The sequence below is a fragment of the Sturnira hondurensis genome, unplaced genomic scaffold (assembly GCF_014824575.4).
Source record: "Sturnira hondurensis isolate 20B ecotype Veracruz unplaced genomic scaffold, ASM1482457v3 Scaffold0022215, whole genome shotgun sequence".
NCBI lineage: Eukaryota > Metazoa > Chordata > Mammalia > Chiroptera > Phyllostomidae > Sturnira > Sturnira hondurensis.
Genome location: NW_028094846.1, coordinates 5656934 through 5673798, shown reverse-complemented (window position 1 = coordinate 5673798; position 16865 = coordinate 5656934). Strand labels below are relative to the sequence as shown.

The window sequence follows — 16865 nt, the reverse complement described above, 5'->3', positions numbered from 1 at the left end:
GATGAGCAGCCTCCAAAGTTTTGCTTTCTCATGTATTTTATTAGATTCTGACAGAGCAGTACATCGGCGATGCACTTGATATTTGCTGGATTAAAGTAATAAAACTAGGTCAAAAATTGGATGGCTAAAAAGAAACACTATTATCACCATTTAATATTGATGTGCTATCTGGTGCTGTCGGAATGGCTTACTCTCAACAAGTCTACTGGGGATGAAGAAAACTTTTTTTCCTGTCTGTTAAGGCATTTTACAAGGAGGTCCTAGTAATTATACCTATTAAATACAATGCAAACTACTTCTGTACGTACTCACAGAAGTCCTTTGCATGAGGCAGTGTCTGACCACTGCATCCACTACTCCGTTCTCTCTCAGCTCTGGAAGTGCTTCCTAAATTACACTATATTTTCTTTCTCTAGTTATTTAATGTTACTGAGGGTAATTTTTTTCTGCTGGACCAGACCCCAGGCATGACTCGATAATGCACTTCCAATACATGGCTTTGCGAGGCCCCTTCTGAGTTTATCTTCAAAATAAAAATAACCCCCCCCAAAAAAAACCCAAAACAAACAAACAAAAGCCCCCAAGCTGATGGCAAAGAGCTTTTTCTAGCTTCCCCAGCCTTAAACACAAAGCCTGTGATCTGCTGATGGCTGGTTTTTAACTACGCTGTCCGGGGTTCCTAGGATGAGGACTACAGAGCTGGTGCTCAGCAAGCCGACCCAGATCAGCAGCAACAACGACACTCAGTGCGTGTGCGGTAAAGAACTAGCTCACTAATCCCCGCTGAAGCCCTACGAGCAGGTTCTGTTACGTCCCAACTGTAAAGTGGAACAGACTATAGCAGAGAGAGGCTAAAGCAACTTGCCTAAGGTCACACAGCCAATAAATGGTGAGGTCAGAATACCAGGAAGGGGCTTCGTTAAGCACCTTTGCTTCCTGCATCAGAATCAGTGCCATCTGATTTCTGCTTCATGCAGGAGGAACACCTCTGTACCATTTCTTCAGGTCTCAGCTCCACGCCTCCTGTGGGTTTCCCTCTGGTACGGTAAACGTCTGGGAGGAAAACTGCCATTGGTCTGTTTCTTAAATCTCAAAGACAGTCATCTAAACGCCCCTCCAACATCTGCTGGACGGACTTCAGATTACAGAAGAAATGCAGATGAACCCACGTGTCCTTCCTCTGGTCCCGGGCTCCTGACTCGAGAACACGCTTGCTCAGTCACTAAGGCAGGTCCAAAGGTCAGTCAGTGTAGTCTGAGGAGCTCTAAGTACTGACTTGCTCTTTCATCTTTATATCTGGCCCAAGCTAGGAAAAATGGTTGAAAAAACCATATGGTTTCAGATTCGAACCCACGGCGGGGATTTAAAGTGTTTAAAGTCCCTCAAGCTGGGGAAAGTGACTGATTAAATGTTATGGAGGGTAGTGTACACCTGCAGAGACGGCCCAATGAACAGGTGCTTTGTTTGCTCTGTACGTTCAGCGTCTGGTGTTTCTTTCAACCAATAAACACTGTGACACTGGTGGGAATCCTCCCGCAGCCGCGACAGGAGTGCAGCACACCCTTAACTTCGTCCGCGGTCTCCGAAAGCAAGGCCCGTCCTGCTCCCTGATGGGGCATGTGACGGGATGACAAGTGCCCTGGACACTTTTTGACAGAATCAGCACCATGATGTAATTTCGCTCACAAACAGGGGTACCAGCAGAGAACCGCCTCTTCCACTTCGAGCTTGCACTATAACCTTAGAGACTGCCTCTTCACTGCCACTCTACCCAATGAGCGCCACACTGAAAAACCAATGGGATGGGACAGCGAGGTTCAGTGCTCTCTTCCAGCTCCTCCTGACCCCGGCGCAGAAGAAAAGCCTGCTACCTATGGCCCTGCTTTCAGCATTAAGAAACACAACATTCAGGAAGCAATACAAATACAGAAATTAGGAGAAAACTGGAATGCTAGGCTGTGGACTTCCCCGTACCTGCATTCTTCGTCACTCTTGATGAGGGGGTCCGAGCCCACGGTGCCCACCAGGAACTTGGGACTAAGCAAAGGCAGACGGACGTGCTGCAGCACCTGCAAGATAACCAACACCTTGCTTAAGCTCACATGCTTACCTGCAGGCAGGTGGAGAGCACCTGACCCTCGCTTCCTCAGGGGATTTTCAGTTGCTTTGGGATCTAATGGAATTAATCTATTAATTGATCTAACTTATCTATAATGAAGAGGGAGGGAAGGCATAAATACTAAAACTAAATTTAAATTTATTCTAACCACCAGTTCAGTTAGAATAATCAGAAAAGACAACACACTCATAACACTTTAGATGCTATTTTAAGCTTTCAGCAGTGTTATAAGTACTACTATAATTAGTAGTAATTATGTAACTGGACTCTAATTTACAATCTGGAAGAATAGCCTATTAAATTGCTAAAGACGATAGTCACAATAGCAAGGACATCAAACACTTCATTTTGTGACCACTTATGCCCCAAATCATCCCTTTGTTCTTCAAAGTGTCACAGGGTTTCCAAGCCACAGGGAGGGGAAGCATGAGAGTGGCCACTCTTGCTTCCTTTCGTTCGTTTTGTTCCTTCTGCACCATTTAGGTTCTGACCCGTGTTACAGCTCAAACCTAGAGCTGATGCAAAGTAGAGAGGAAGCAGGGAGCAAAAAGTTCAGTGGTGAGAGCTCATCTCCTTGGTTATTGGGAAACAGATGGTCTGTCCTGCGGTCTCATGCCCGGGACAGTAGTATCTGTTTTTCCTTTCCCCCCTGCAAGTCGAACACATATTGTCTCGTCCAGTACTATGCAGTTTCTGAAAGACCCGTTTCCAACGTACCTGGGGTAGCTGAGGGCGTCTTTCCTGGATGCTGTATTTGACCCAGGCCATCACCGCGTTGAACACCTGCTCTTCACTGCGAACGTTTAGCTCATCGCTGGATATTATGTCAATGAGTTGATTGGCTGGGAGCAACATGAACTCTTCACTTTCCATCACCTGTTCAAAGTGAGGTAAGAATAAAAGAAAAGACCTGTGATCATACTGAATTTATTGTCTCAATATTTCCCTGAAGGACTAGGGGGCAAAGCTCTATTCCACAACATAGCTGAGTTCAAAACAGAGGAAGAAAAAGGTCAAAGAGAACACAAAGATGGGCAGAGCAATTTTTCGAACGACGAAATGATCAGGTACAGGACCACAGTGGTGGATGCACGTCCTTACACCTTTGTCGACACACGTACAGCGCACAACCCGAGAACCCAGATGTCGATCCCAGACTTCAGGCAATAACGCCATGTCAGTGTGCAGTCATCATTTGCGACAAGGGACCCCTCTGGCATGGGATGTTGGCCGTGGGGAGGTTGTGTGTGTACGTGTGGAGACGGCGTGCAAAGGGACTCTGTACTTTCTGCTCAGTTTTGCTGTGAACCTAAAACTGCTCTAAAAAATAATGTTTATTTAAAAAGGAAACGGAGGAGAGTATAGAGGACACAAAATTCAGGGCAAATAATAATTTGTGATTCAAGTAATTTAAGTCAAATGACACCTTTTCCCCCCTAAAATGAAGTATCAAAATAAAAGTTTATATTCAATGTTACTAAACTAACTATACCAAGTTATAACTCCAGGAATATAAAAAGCACATAAATTTTCAAGAGCAGCTCCCAGAGGAAGATTAATACTGACAGGGCAATACCTAGGGCAGAAACACAAAGGGGCCAGTTTAAAAAAAGGATAGAGGTGTCAGCAATTTTACAAGCAAGAATGAATATAGTGAGGAGAGTCCGACCCAGGGAAACCTGAGGACTAAAGCACTCTGGTATTTGTCTATGTATCTGTCTGACTGGTGCGTGTATGTATATATATAAAATACTCATATACTGTAACACACCAATCATTTATCTTCACCCAGGGCCAGGGAGCTGTCGGAACGGAGAGGGACCAGGATGTCACCTGTTGCACATGCCAGCCACAGATCCCGAGAGCTTACGGATCCTGCGTGACTATGTGGCGCAGGGGAGCCAGGGTGCGGTGCAGACCGCTCTCCACGTGGTCGGTCTCTTGTGCAGAACACTGCGCCACAGGGCTGCCCGGGAGTGCAGGAGGGTGTGGTGAGGAGCTCAGATTCCTAGCGCGTGGCCTCTGGTGCAGGTGAGGTTATTTTCATGCTCATCAAAAAGTCAGAATATTTACCAGGATGCGAGATAAGCCATAGCAATTTGAGTATTTGATTAAGAATGTTTCCCCAAGTACATAAGAAAAAAATGTACATCCCCAAATAAAACAGTGTAGGGCCAGAGGTCAGTTCTAGTAGAAAGTACTAATGAACAATTTAATTTTTATGGCAGGTTTCAAATCATCTGAGTGAGAAACCTTCCGGGGTTCAGGCAGTGAAATCGGTGACCTTTGACCTAAGCTGAGTTGCTCAGCCAGGTGGCTGAGAAGCCAGAATGACTGCATTATACGGCTCTCTGTGGCGAGGTTGTCAAATTTAGAAAATAAAAAATAGGACACAGTTACACGGAACATTATTTGTTGTTTATCTGAAATTTAAATTTAACCAGACACCCTGTATTTTATCTGGCAACCCTATGTTGGGGGAGAGAAAGTCCAGAGCCAAATGGGGGGCCTACCTCCAAATTACGGGTGCCGGCCGTCACAGCACGCAGAATTTAAGACATGCTGCATCCTACTTTCCTCTTAACTTCTATTCACTCTGATTTCTTACTTAAGTGCAAGGAAGGTAGTGTATTTCTCCATGGAGGAAGGCTCTGTGGAGCCTCAGTGCTCTTTGTGGATCTTGTCAGCATAATTTTTCCCCGACTCAGTGATTACAGACCACATGCTAAGTCCCAGTGACCGCCAAGTTTAAATTCCTAAGCGAATCAGTCTACTGACAGCGGTGCCACTTCCTGGACCCGTCAGATGGCAAGAGGACAGGAGAGTGTGTGTGAGAAAATATCTGTCTGGCACTAAGGACAAAGAGCAAAAACACGTTTGATGCAGTACGGCTAAAATGTCGCTTCGCCTTCCCACAAACAAGAAAAGGTATCAATGATCTACCAACTGGGCAAATGTGGCACTGGGGTCTACCCTGGAACCAGACGACCAGGTTAAGAAAATGATGACTTAAGTATCTGCTTTCTCAAACAGCAGTAGACAGGAGAGCTGAACTTAAAGCCCCACACTATGGTAATTTCTTTCACCCTAATGTTATCCTGGTTTTGTTTCTTCCTGGGTCAGTTTTTGTAAATATATACATTTCCTTTCTTAAATAACCCCCTCCTCCGCATTTCGTGATGCCTTGGCCGAGCTCTCCTGTTTACTCCCAGCTCCCTCCGCCAGGGGCTCTCTAGCCAACCACCCTCTGATGTCGGGAAGTCTCAGGGCTCTGTTCTTCCTTCTCCCCAGTAGGTGATTTCATGGACATGGATTTTTTATCTTGTTTATGGGGCTTTTGTTATTAAAAAGTTTACAATTTTTATGGAAATTTATCAATCTTTTCTTTCATGGCTTCGGGATTCTATCCTGCCTACAAAGGTTAAGCCATAGTTTAATTCCAGTGACTTAATTACTATGTTGATGACTCCTAAATTTTAGTACCTGCCTAACCTTGTTTCTAAGACACGCAGACTCCAGTGGCTGCTCAACACCTCACCAGGGTCTCGACCTGAACGCACCCAAGCTGAAACCGTGTGTCGCCTCCAGCACATCTGCAGCACGGATTCCCAGAAACGGGACTGCTGAGCCAACTGTGTGCGGGAAGTTTGTCGCTCGGAGAGACACTGCCAAACGTCCTTGCAGAGGGACTGTGTCACTTTACACTCACTCTGGCTACGTAGCTGTTTTCTGCCTGGGCTTGTCAACAGGGTGTGCAACCAAACTTCTGGGTATTTACAATGTGATAGACAGAAAATAGTAGTCTGCGTCGTTTGACTCCATGTTTCAGTTATTATGAACAAGCCTGAGCAGATTTGCATCTATTTAAGGGCAATCTGCACTTCCTGTTTCCTGCTCCTTTTGCTGGTCTAGGTCACTGACCAACAGCAGACCGTGGTGTATTAAAGAGATTATTGCTTGTGATATAAACTGTAAACATTTTGCCCCAGTACGTCTTTATTACTATTTTGTTTTTGCCATGAAGAAAATCTTTTTAGACAGCCAATCCATCACTATTTCTTCCATGCCTTCTGGGTTAGTCGATTAGGCCTTCCTTGCCTCAAGATTAGAAAGGAATTACTCCGTGTTGCGTGGCGTTTTCATGGTTTCATTCTGTATTTTTAAGTCTTGGATCCACCGGAGGTTATCCCGGTGAACAGTAGGTAACACTGAAGTGTAAAATGGGCCATATCTTTTCTTTGCTCAAAACACTTTAATGGTTAAGTTTCAAATTCTTAACATGGTCTGTTAGCTCCAGTGCGGCCTGGCTCCGTTCCTTCTGTGAAATCATTACATGACCCCCCTCCCCCCACTGAGTCTCCCTAGGTTGTTTCTAGTCCTCACACAAGTCCTGCTTCTTCCTGTCTCAGACTTTTGCACGAGCTGCTCAAGAACCAGAGTTAAATCTCTGTAATGCACCGCGGGACCACCCAGGGCCACGTCTCAGGAGTGCCCGTGTCCACGAGGACCGATCTGTGAGATGGCGCGGTCACTGGCTGTCTTCCCTGCTGGATACGAGTGTCACGCAAACAGACACTGGGAGGGGGGGGGGGGTTGTTCCCCACCGCAGCAGCCTTTGTTCCTGAGCAAGTGGCCGAAACATAGTCGCTTTACAAATATTCATTAAGTGAATGAATAAATGAAAACTATTAGGTTTAATGAAAACTTCTTTTGATAATATCTAATTTCATTTTCTCCGATTAGTCACAAATAACCTCTGACTCATAATTTACTCTGCGGAATAATCTCTGTGATCGGTGGACACACTTCATGTAAACGACTGCCAGCCATCCCACCAGACACCCGTCTCCTTGTCAATGAACGAACTGTACTCTGGCTTACAAATGAGCCTTTTGTGAGTATGACTAGGGTCAGCCAACCCCTAAACTCTAACTTTTACTGATAAACACAAAATTGGCCTCTAAAATAAACACCAGGTTTGTAATTTATAATAACCCCTTTCTTTAATATGAGTTACAATTGGCAGTCAAAGCCCGACTGGGCATGTTCTGTGTGTGTTAGTTGTCCGAGCAAATCCACATTGCTCTCCTGGCAAACACACTAAGAATGCATCCAAACCACTCCGTACAACTCACCTCTTGAAAGTTGTGTTGAGTGAACTTGTCTGCTATCCGCAGCAACTCACGGCATGAATGTGTGTCAGCAAAAGCCCGGATACCAAGGCAGTTAGAAGGATCTAGTTGTCTCTTTAAGAACTCACAGCAGGCTTCCTGGATTTCTGCCAGCTGGAGGAGGCACGCAGCTGGGAGAAGGGTCTGAACGTTGCCCTCCTCCACGGTTATCTGGGAGGTATACGCAAAGTCAATCAGCAGCTCCATGGCCCGCTCGTCTATGTCTCGGATCACTACCTCCGTCTGCCGGCTCTCTGCCAACTCTCCCGTGAACATTGCTCGGAAGTAGGGGCTGCAGGCTGACAAAATGACTCGGTGGGCATATATCTTCTTGGCGCCCACCACCAGCACCACGTCACAGAGCTCCCGGTGCTTCCTGAGGAGGTTAATCACTTCCAAGGTTTGTCGAGGGTGCTTGTCTGAGATGTAGGGCATGCGGGCAGGCTGGGGAACCCCTTCTGGCAGTTTGTTGGGGTCTCCAAGAGTGCAGCGGCTTGTAACATCCATTCCAGTCTCTCCTGGTCGAATGCTGGTACACCTGCAGGGAGGGGCGGGGAGAGGGAGGGGGAGACAGCAGTTTTAGCAGAAGCTCACTCCTGCACGAGTGTGTTCCTAAGTCAAGAGCCAGGGAAACCTTCAGACGACCGAAAGACAGAACTAACCCCAAAGAGCTCCCCTTCTCAGAATTCTCGAACTCACAGACTTCCTGAAAGTCCCCTGAGGAATAAAGAGTATTAGCCTCAGAACACTCCCCACTGTCGCCATGACTCCCTGAAAGTGAAGGGCACTTCCTTCCCGTCTTGGCAGCGTCGGACTAGATGAGGCCCTGCCTTTCACAACTGCCCACAGTGCGGTAATAAAAACCTATGGAGGACACTTCTAAATTATGATCTGTGGACTTTAACTCCTTAACCCGGTTTAGCCAAGATCCTGATATTTGTCATTTTCCTAAAATGTTACTTCTTATCACTGGGTGATATTTTAAACTGTTCTAAAGTTCAGCACAAAATTTAGAAAATGTAGCTCAAGTTGCATGAAAAGGTCAGCAGGAAAAACAGGTCACAGTCCAAAAATTACATTTATGTAGTACTAAGTTTCTTTTATCCCAAGATGCCTAGTTTTCAGTTTATACAGCCAATCGCAATGGTTCTAAACACGTAAAAAACAAAACGAATCACAAGTGGAGGGTGCAAGAAGCAGTAGTGTGTCACTGGGATGCTACAGATAACTGCCTGAGGCCAGACACAATTCAGCGGACTCCAGTTCGTGAATGAGAGGAGAGCTTGCCCTAGACTTCTGTGATACTGAAGAGTTCCGAGGTATCAGTTACACGGGTAGCATGTGCTATGTTGCCAGCTAGTAAGAAAAGCTTTGCATAACTTCACTACAGTATTCCCAATTCTAAAAAGCTGTTATTAAATCAACTGTGTGCCTTAAAAGTGAGGATATATAGTAAATGACCATGCGTTTGCATTACAAAGGCAGGAACTTGAAAACCAAGAACATGGTCATTCCTTTCTCCAACAGCAACCTGTTTTTTCAAAGTACTTGTAAGTTCAAGTTCAATCTCTCTGTGCTTGGCCTCAGCCCAGAGGTGGCTGTGTGTTCTAGAGTGCAAACTGTTTGTAATGCCTCGTGTCTGGAGGAAACAGCACTGTGTGCACTTGACAAGTGAAAGGCTGAAACATGAGCTGAACAGGTAAGGGATAATTTTCACGCCCCCCCCAATACAAGTATAATCAAGAAGGCTCTAACCACTGTGCTCACTGGTGCCTTGTACACAGTGGATGCTGAAAGAATAAACCACGTGGTTAACAGTGGTACCACCAAGCTTTATACAAAGCCACCATTAAAGACAAGACCAATTCAAAAATCCCTATTATAATACCGACTTGCATGTAGAAGTTAAAGCATGTTTGTCATGACCTTAATTATGTACGCAAAAATGGTACTATTGAACTCAGATATAAGTGGTTTTTTTATCTCACCTAAGTACAACATGGAAGCTAATTTCTACAGACTTGTTTCTTTTAAAAGTATACCAAAAAAATGCTGTTATTGTATTAGTATAGGTTCCAACTTTAGGTAATGGGTAATTTCTATATCCTTATAAACTTTGTGGTGAACAAACCTGGAAGGATTTCTCTTGAATGTGGCCCTTCTCCACAGTCCTGCCCTCTCTGCTTGGGGCAGTTCACGTCACCTTGCGGTTCCCATCACCGTGTACGAATGGCTCGAGGATTCCTATCTCCAATTTGGGTAACTTCTGAATTCACACCCATAGGACTGTCCCACCATCACTCAAACCCAGTGTATCTCTCTCTCTCACTTTAAAGACTGCATTTATTTTTTGAGAAAGGGGAAGGGAGAAAGAGAGGAAGAGAAACACCACCTGGCTGTGGGCCACACGCGCCAGGGTTCAGACACACGGCATCTCAAGGATACATCTGAAACTGATGGCCTGATTCGCGTCCTTCCTCCAGGTGTGGCTCTGGAGGAAGGGCCAGGCCATGTAAGGGCCAGGTCTGCTTATTAGAAGGGGACCTGCTAGACACTACCTCCCACCCCTAACTCCACACCAGAAAGACAGGCTGTCAACTCTTAATCTGAAAATAGGACACGGATTCTTCAGCCTCAAGACATCTTACCACTGGTCCTTGGATAAACCGAGGGTCAGCACTGGGTGCCTTGGCCCAGCACTCCAGGCACAATGCGGGAGGCAGGGAAAAGGCCTCGCAAGCCAGCTGCTCTCCCTGCACATCAGGAAAGCAAAGCTGTCCTCGGAGAGCCCTCAGCAACTTCCCAGCATCTTGTAAAGGGGGCCCCCAAACGGGGATTTGTAACCCATTACAAATCCAGATCTCAGGTGTCCAAGAAATATTAGGAAAAAAAATATAGGATGTCCTCACCCCCACAAGTCTGAGCTGGGGGATGGGACACACGGAGCAGGGCCATTGAGAGTCGTTTTGAATAGCAACAGTTTTTGCAGATAACCTCTAGAATGGCAATTTCACATCTCTATAACCTTTAACTGGTTTCACAGATGTTAAACAGCTGTGGCCATGCTTCAACCCCTGATGTAACTGGGAGGCAATTCCCCCTGGTTACAGAGCCTATGTAAAAGCTTGGAGATGATTGGCTCCACACCACAGGGTCATGACTGCCTGGCCTGACTATGGCAGCCCAGTAAAGCCAGAAAAATATGAGAATGCTGGCAGCTGCGGCCAATTGTGGGAGGAGTCAGAAATGGTGTGGGAGAGGAAGACTGGCGCTGGGATTTAAACCCAGGGGCAGCAGCCATGCCGTGTCTTTATGGGACCGAGCGGCTTGGGCAGAGAAGAACCACGGACGTCTACTTCTTTTCCTGAGATACGGTACCCTGGGCTGGGCAGAGGGGAAGGAAGGACTGTGCGTTTGTCAGTATTCTAAAGGAATCTGAGATCTCAATGAAGACATTACTAAGTCATTAATCTTAAATTTGTGTAACTCTTTACATAAACAATCCCTTCCCTTCTCACCAACCTCTGGCATTGAGAGACACCTTTCCCTGGTGGCAAGCAAGGCGAACCTCGTACGGGGTTGGGGACCCACGGAGCACAAGGGCGGGTCCATTCGATAACAGTATGTCATTCGCACCCCAGCCCCGGGTCGGTTCTGTAACAATCTCCCTGGCAGCTGTCACACGCCACCACAAAAGGAAAAGATAAAGTTATTAAGAGTAATATTTAACTTCCTTGTGTCTGTGTGGAGGGAGGGAAGGAGGAGGGGTGCTGAGCAAGGAGCAGGCTGACCACACAGCGTATCTTACACTACTAAGCATACATTTTATTTATTTTTTTATTTTTTTAAAAATATTTTATTTATTTATCTTTAGAGGGGAAGGGAAGGAGAGAAACATCAGTGTATGGTTGCCTCTCGTGAGTCCCCGGCTGGGAACTGGCCTGCAACCCAGGCATGTGCCCTGACTGGGAATTGAACCGCGATCGTGTGGTTCGCAGGCCCGCGCTCAATCCACTGAGCTACACCAGCCAGGGCTAAGCATACATTTTAGATTGGCTAGAATAAATAGAAAATTCTAACAATATAAGATCTAAATGGATTTTTTTTTGTCTTTTGAAGCTGAATTCAAGGAGAAAAGCTCATCTGATCTTCACCGTGAGTGAAAATTACTGATAAAACTCTAGATGCAAAAAAGACCTAAAGCTTCTTGCTCATCTTGAATCTTTATAGGATTTCATCTTTGCTGGGCCGTTAAGTACCCGTGGTGCTCCCTAGGGTTCCGTCTTTGGCATCCTCCCTTTCTGTTCTACCCTCGTTCACACCTACAACTTCTAGAACCTTCTGTGCACTGATGACTCATGATTTTTAAAAAATCTCCAACCCAAGCTACTCTTCTTCCCGGGCCCCCGATTCCAATCACATGCTGGCTGTCTCTACCTGGCTGTTTCCGAGGCATAACAAGCTGGAAGTGCGTGAAGAGAACCTGGTTTTGGCTTGCTGCAACCTGTCCCTCTTCCCACCGTTTTCGTCTCGTCTTGGCAGTACCTCGTTCCCTTAGCTGGAACACTGCCCACCAGACCCTCCTGATTTCCCTGTCAAACTCCCAATCCCATCCTCTCCTCTCAGTGCCCACTGCCAGGGATCTGTTTCAGGTCCTCAGAGTCACCTAAGCTACTACAACCCCTTTAAATTAGTTTCTTTGCCATCATTTCTTCCCTCTTTCGAGCCCCTGCCCTTGCTTCCTAAATGTCAGCCCAAAGAATGAATCTGATCCGTGTAACAATGTCCAATGGCCCTTCAATGCCTGAAGGGTAAAGCCACACTCTTCCCGTGGCTGCAGCCTCACTTTCCATGGCTCTGCCCTCCCCTTCCCCCTTGGGCTCTCCCGGGCACTCTGCATTCCAGGTTTATTTACCATTCCACGCATGCCATACTGCTCAGGTTTTCCTGTCTGTTTTTTGGCACAGCTGTTCCTTCTTTTCATGGTGTCTTTTATCATTGCTTTTCTTTATATTCTTACTTTTTAAAGTACACTTTACTGTAAAGCAAATTCCTATCCTTTCTAGAAGATCCAGCTCAAATAGCACCATCTTGGTGAAGGTCTCCTCTCCTCCACAGAGCAGAGATTCCCTCCTCTGCAGTTACCTCCCCACTAGAGTCCGGTTCCTGCTGTGTCACGGTGTCCCTTACACGTCTTCCCATCACTCCACCTGCATGTATGCGGCACACGGGCACAGACCAGGCACCACACACACGTTTGGTGAGAGAATAAACGGATTCCTAATGAAGGCAGGCTCAGTTTCCCATCAATACACTTAAGGAAAGATGGAAGAGGTACAGTGCAAAATGTGTTACTGTCTCAAAATGGAAAAAATGATTAGAAATAGTAGCTTGGGAAACAGGCACTTTGTTGGTGAGACTAGACTGGTACAATCTCTAGGAAGGGGAATTAGTCAATATCTACCAAAATTTGAAAATGCACATATTCTCTGGACAATTTTGCGTCTAAGAATTTATTCTGTACTTACATATCTGGATACTTGTAGAACTGGTTGTAACCGCAAAACAACTGAAGTAACTTAAACGTCTCTCAAAAGGACTGGTGAGCTATGGTGCATGCAGATGATGGAGTTCTATGTGACTATTAAACAGAGTAAGGGAGGTATGTATGTATTTGTCACAAAGTACAAGGTAATTTGTGATGCGAAAAAAGATACAGAAGAATATGCATGGCATGCTGACACTAGTGTTTTTTTTTAAGTGGAGATAGTCTAGATATATTTGTATGTGCATTGCAATGTCTGTGAGAGCATGCACACAGACTGTTTACACTGGCTGCCTCTGGGGAGAAAAACTGGGGAGAGCCGGGGTTAGCACTGGGGGACTTACTTTTCATTGAGTGTCCTATTTTATTTTTTTAAATTACGAACCCTGTACGCATAGCAGCTAGTTAAATAAATGAATGCAACTGAGCTTTACTATTAAAATATCAATGAATTTCACAAAACTTTATTCATTAGAATACCTTTAACAATATTTTTTAATCTTGTGTATCGTCCCTGCACCCGAGGAAACATCTGCAGAGACCGTTCAGTCCTTCAAACAATTACTCAGTGATTATTAGGTTCCAGAGATACAAGGACAGAGCAGACATTTGAGACTCAAGGGGTTTACACGCAAGTAGCAAGAATGAATATGTACCCACATAAAAGCTTCTCCAATAGCAACTAAGTATAAACTCTACTTTTCAGAGACTGCCTTTTGGGTTGCAGCAACAAGGATGGCAGCCCAACCAGGAAGTACCCTTTGGCAGTGTGACCATGACGTAATGCAGGCATCAGATAAAAGTAAACCAGACAGCAAAGTGCAGGCCAGGTTTTGGCTAAGCGACAGTGATGAACGAAGAACTATAACTTAATGGTGCCAGAATTCTCCAAAATGATTTTGAATAACTGGTGGTATTATATAATAAGGCAGAAAAAATGGGTGTGAGTAATTAAATGAATATTTTATATAGACATTACTGATAAAGACATTCCCACACTGTGCCTTCTCTTTCTAAAGAATAATAAGCTCTTATTTTAGCAATTACATAAGATATAACATGTATGGCAGCTGAGGATGAAAAGCACTCTGTTTTCTGGCAACCATGTTAAAAGCTGAAGTGACAAGTATTAATATGTGTTGTTAATTTCTTGTACTTTCAGTCAACTATTGCTACTATAGAGTAAGATATAAATAAGGTAATGGCATTTATCCATAACATCTTTTCATCTGGAGATCTCAAAGCATGTGCAAGCATTCATTAATTCCCAATATCCTGGTCAGACACATCAGAGAAGTGAACCAGGGTACACAGAAGGGAACTGCTCAGAGTGAATAAACAATCAGTGACAGCTGTGGGAACAGATCGTTCTGGTTCTAGCTACTGATTTTGAGTTATAAGCCATACCCCTACCATGAAATGTTTCTTTTCTTAAAAGGGTCTGCCACAGTTATTTACCTCTGATGTCAAGGAACAAATGATTAAATATAGTTCAATTTTAATGTAAATTAATTACATTTAATTAATGTAAAATGAGCTTACAAAATGAAGACATTGAACTGTGCTGATTTTGTTTCAAGGACTTATGTCCTATTTGTTAGAACAGATTGAGAAAAAAACATGATTACATTTTAGGTTGGAAGGGCCTATAATTTTCCCACATACTGTTCTACTTTTCTATGGACTAAGTTACGTCCAATACTTTTTTACTCCTCAATCTTTCCTGCAATGCAGCTATTTTAATTAACAAAACAAATGTATTACTGAATATCGATGATGAAATAACTAAAACCATAATTAGACATTCAGTACAGTGTATTACAAGTAATCATTACATTGAATGGTTATATAGCAACAGAACCCTCTACATTCTACAGGGAATTGAAGACTATAATAAACCCATATATCATAGTACACTTAGTGATTATCATTGAAAATTACCACACAAAAAGGAAAATTTAAATGTTAACAACAACACAAAATTCATAGCACTCTTTAGATATTTAAGTTCTATATACTACCTTATTTTAAAAGCCACTAATTCCTGATATTACCTTAGATTTATTTCAGAACAAGAATCATTAGTTCCCAAGCAGAATTTGGTAAGATTTGTAAACTTCTTTTTAAAAATTCAATAAAGCCCTGAATTATTACATGCTGCATTTCGATCCGTGAAGCAAAAAGTTTTTCTCCCTAAATGCCTACCTGCGCATTGGCTTTCCTTCCATGCACCATGAAAAGTCCCCTTGACCACACTCTGAAGCCAAACCTAAAGCAACAGAAAAGCAGTAACTTAATAAAAACTACTTCTGATCTTTCCAGTTCAGTGACAACATCAAGTCCCCTTCGTTCACAGGCCTTTGGCAGGCGCACAACCGTGCCCTCAGCCTGTTACCTTCAGGGTTACTATCCTCACTCTGGAAGCTGAACCGGTTCTAAGTGAAGGTGAGGGGAAGCGCACTCCACAGTCCCGATTGCCAGGGTGGTGCTGTCTATCTTCGAAAAGTGCTTGGAGACACTTAACTCTGACCTCGCCATCACGTGTACCCACCGAGCACTCACCAGATACCCCCAGCAGTACTAACGAGATAGCTCCAACAGGGGATGCGCTGTTTAAAACAGATCTGAAAGCAATGAACTTGTCCAGAGGGGACAGAGGCATGGCCAGCATTTTGCCCTTAAAAACAAACAACTTGGCAGAAGCTGGGGCAGCTTGAACAGTACAGAGAAACTAGGGCTCTTTACCAGCACTTGCCTGTCCCCGAAACAATATCCAGCACCCACTTGGCAAGATCTCGCTAGGGCCCCGGGGTTCAATGGGATGCGTCTCCCGAATTCCAGCCCCTGGCCGGAGAAGCTGTCCAGAGAAGCCCAAAGCCCCCAGGCAGGACCGCCCAACGCTTCCCCAGGCTCCGGGGTAGGGCTGTCGGCGAACCACAGCGCAGTCTGGTGCCCCGCGAGGCCCGGGCCCAGCCCCAGAGCCCCTGCCCCAAGCCCCAACAGTCCTCCTCCGCGCCCCTAACAGGCGGCGGGGCGAAGCTCGGCCCTTGCTCTACCCGGAGACTCGGCAACTTGACACCACAGATTCACCAAGCGAGCTCGGGGAGCTCTCCCCCGTCCCTGCTCTAAGGGGCCTAACTCACCGGCTCTGACACTTTTCCTTTGCCGCAGCCTCCCCTGCCTCTTCTGCCCGCTGCCTTGTCTCCGCTTCCCCCTCGACTGCTAGCGCCAGTCGGCTGCCGCTCCTCGAGCTATTTCCTCCGGGTCCCTCGCCCAATGTTCAGCAGCCGGAAGTGGTCCTGATCTGAAAGCGGTCCTCCTGGAATGCACTTATTCCGCCAGGAGGTTCCGGTGTGGCCTAGGAAGTAGCCGTTCTCTTTGCTGAAGATGTGCATAACCTCAAACACTGCTGGAGTTTGCATCTAGTTCCTTTTATCCCGATCGTCTCTTCTTTGCAGCTCTGCTGTTGAACTGGCAGTATTTGAATACTGTAGCCTTCTCATTTCTTCCTTGTTGTCCCCAGTAGACGTCAATAGAAAGATGGGAATAGTCACTGAAAGTTAGGGATTTTGATGCATTTGAAGCAGGTCAGTCTCCTATCGGCACAGTCTTGTTCCTGAATGTGGATTGAATGATTGACGGGCCCGTGCATACATGGGGTCGACATATATTTATTGTGCAAACTGCTGAGGCTACACGGCCAAACCAGAAACAGACCCGACCTTCCTGATTTCCCGCACTTTAGCTTTCAAGACACCAGAGTTTCACTCAGGATTCTAAGGTTGTATCAGCTTGCCCTTCCACTTAACATCGACCACCAGACACATAAGCGAACACCTCTGTGAGCTTACTTTAGTATTGGGGTGGGGTGGTGGGAGCGCCTTTCAACTTGTCCTTTGCCTGATTTCCCCACAGCACATAGCCAGCTGATTATTAGTATATATTTTAAAAACATACAAGTGATAGGTTGGGGGATACATTTTCAGTAGTATCAGTGAAAGACTGTTGCTAGTAACAGTCTAGGCTATCC

At 45.3% G+C, this 16865-nt stretch overlaps 1 protein-coding gene across 1 annotated transcript in view; it reads right to left on the bottom strand.

The window, feature by feature from the left end:
- Positions 1-16071, bottom strand: part of KLHL20 (kelch like family member 20) — a 28370-nt gene extending 12299 nt beyond the window's left edge. The window contains exons 1-5 of the mRNA XM_037034958.1: positions 15979-16071; positions 15041-15104; positions 7255-7828; positions 2837-2995; positions 1975-2069 (exon numbers count right to left, since the gene is read on the bottom strand). Of these exons, the coding sequence (XP_036890853.1) occupies positions 1975-2069; positions 2837-2995; positions 7255-7828; positions 15041-15063 (851 nt within the window). The 5' untranslated portion in view covers positions 15064-15104; positions 15979-16071. The remainder of the gene's footprint in view (positions 1-1974; positions 2070-2836; positions 2996-7254; positions 7829-15040; positions 15105-15978) is intronic.
- Between the last annotated feature and the right edge of the window lie 794 nt (positions 16072-16865).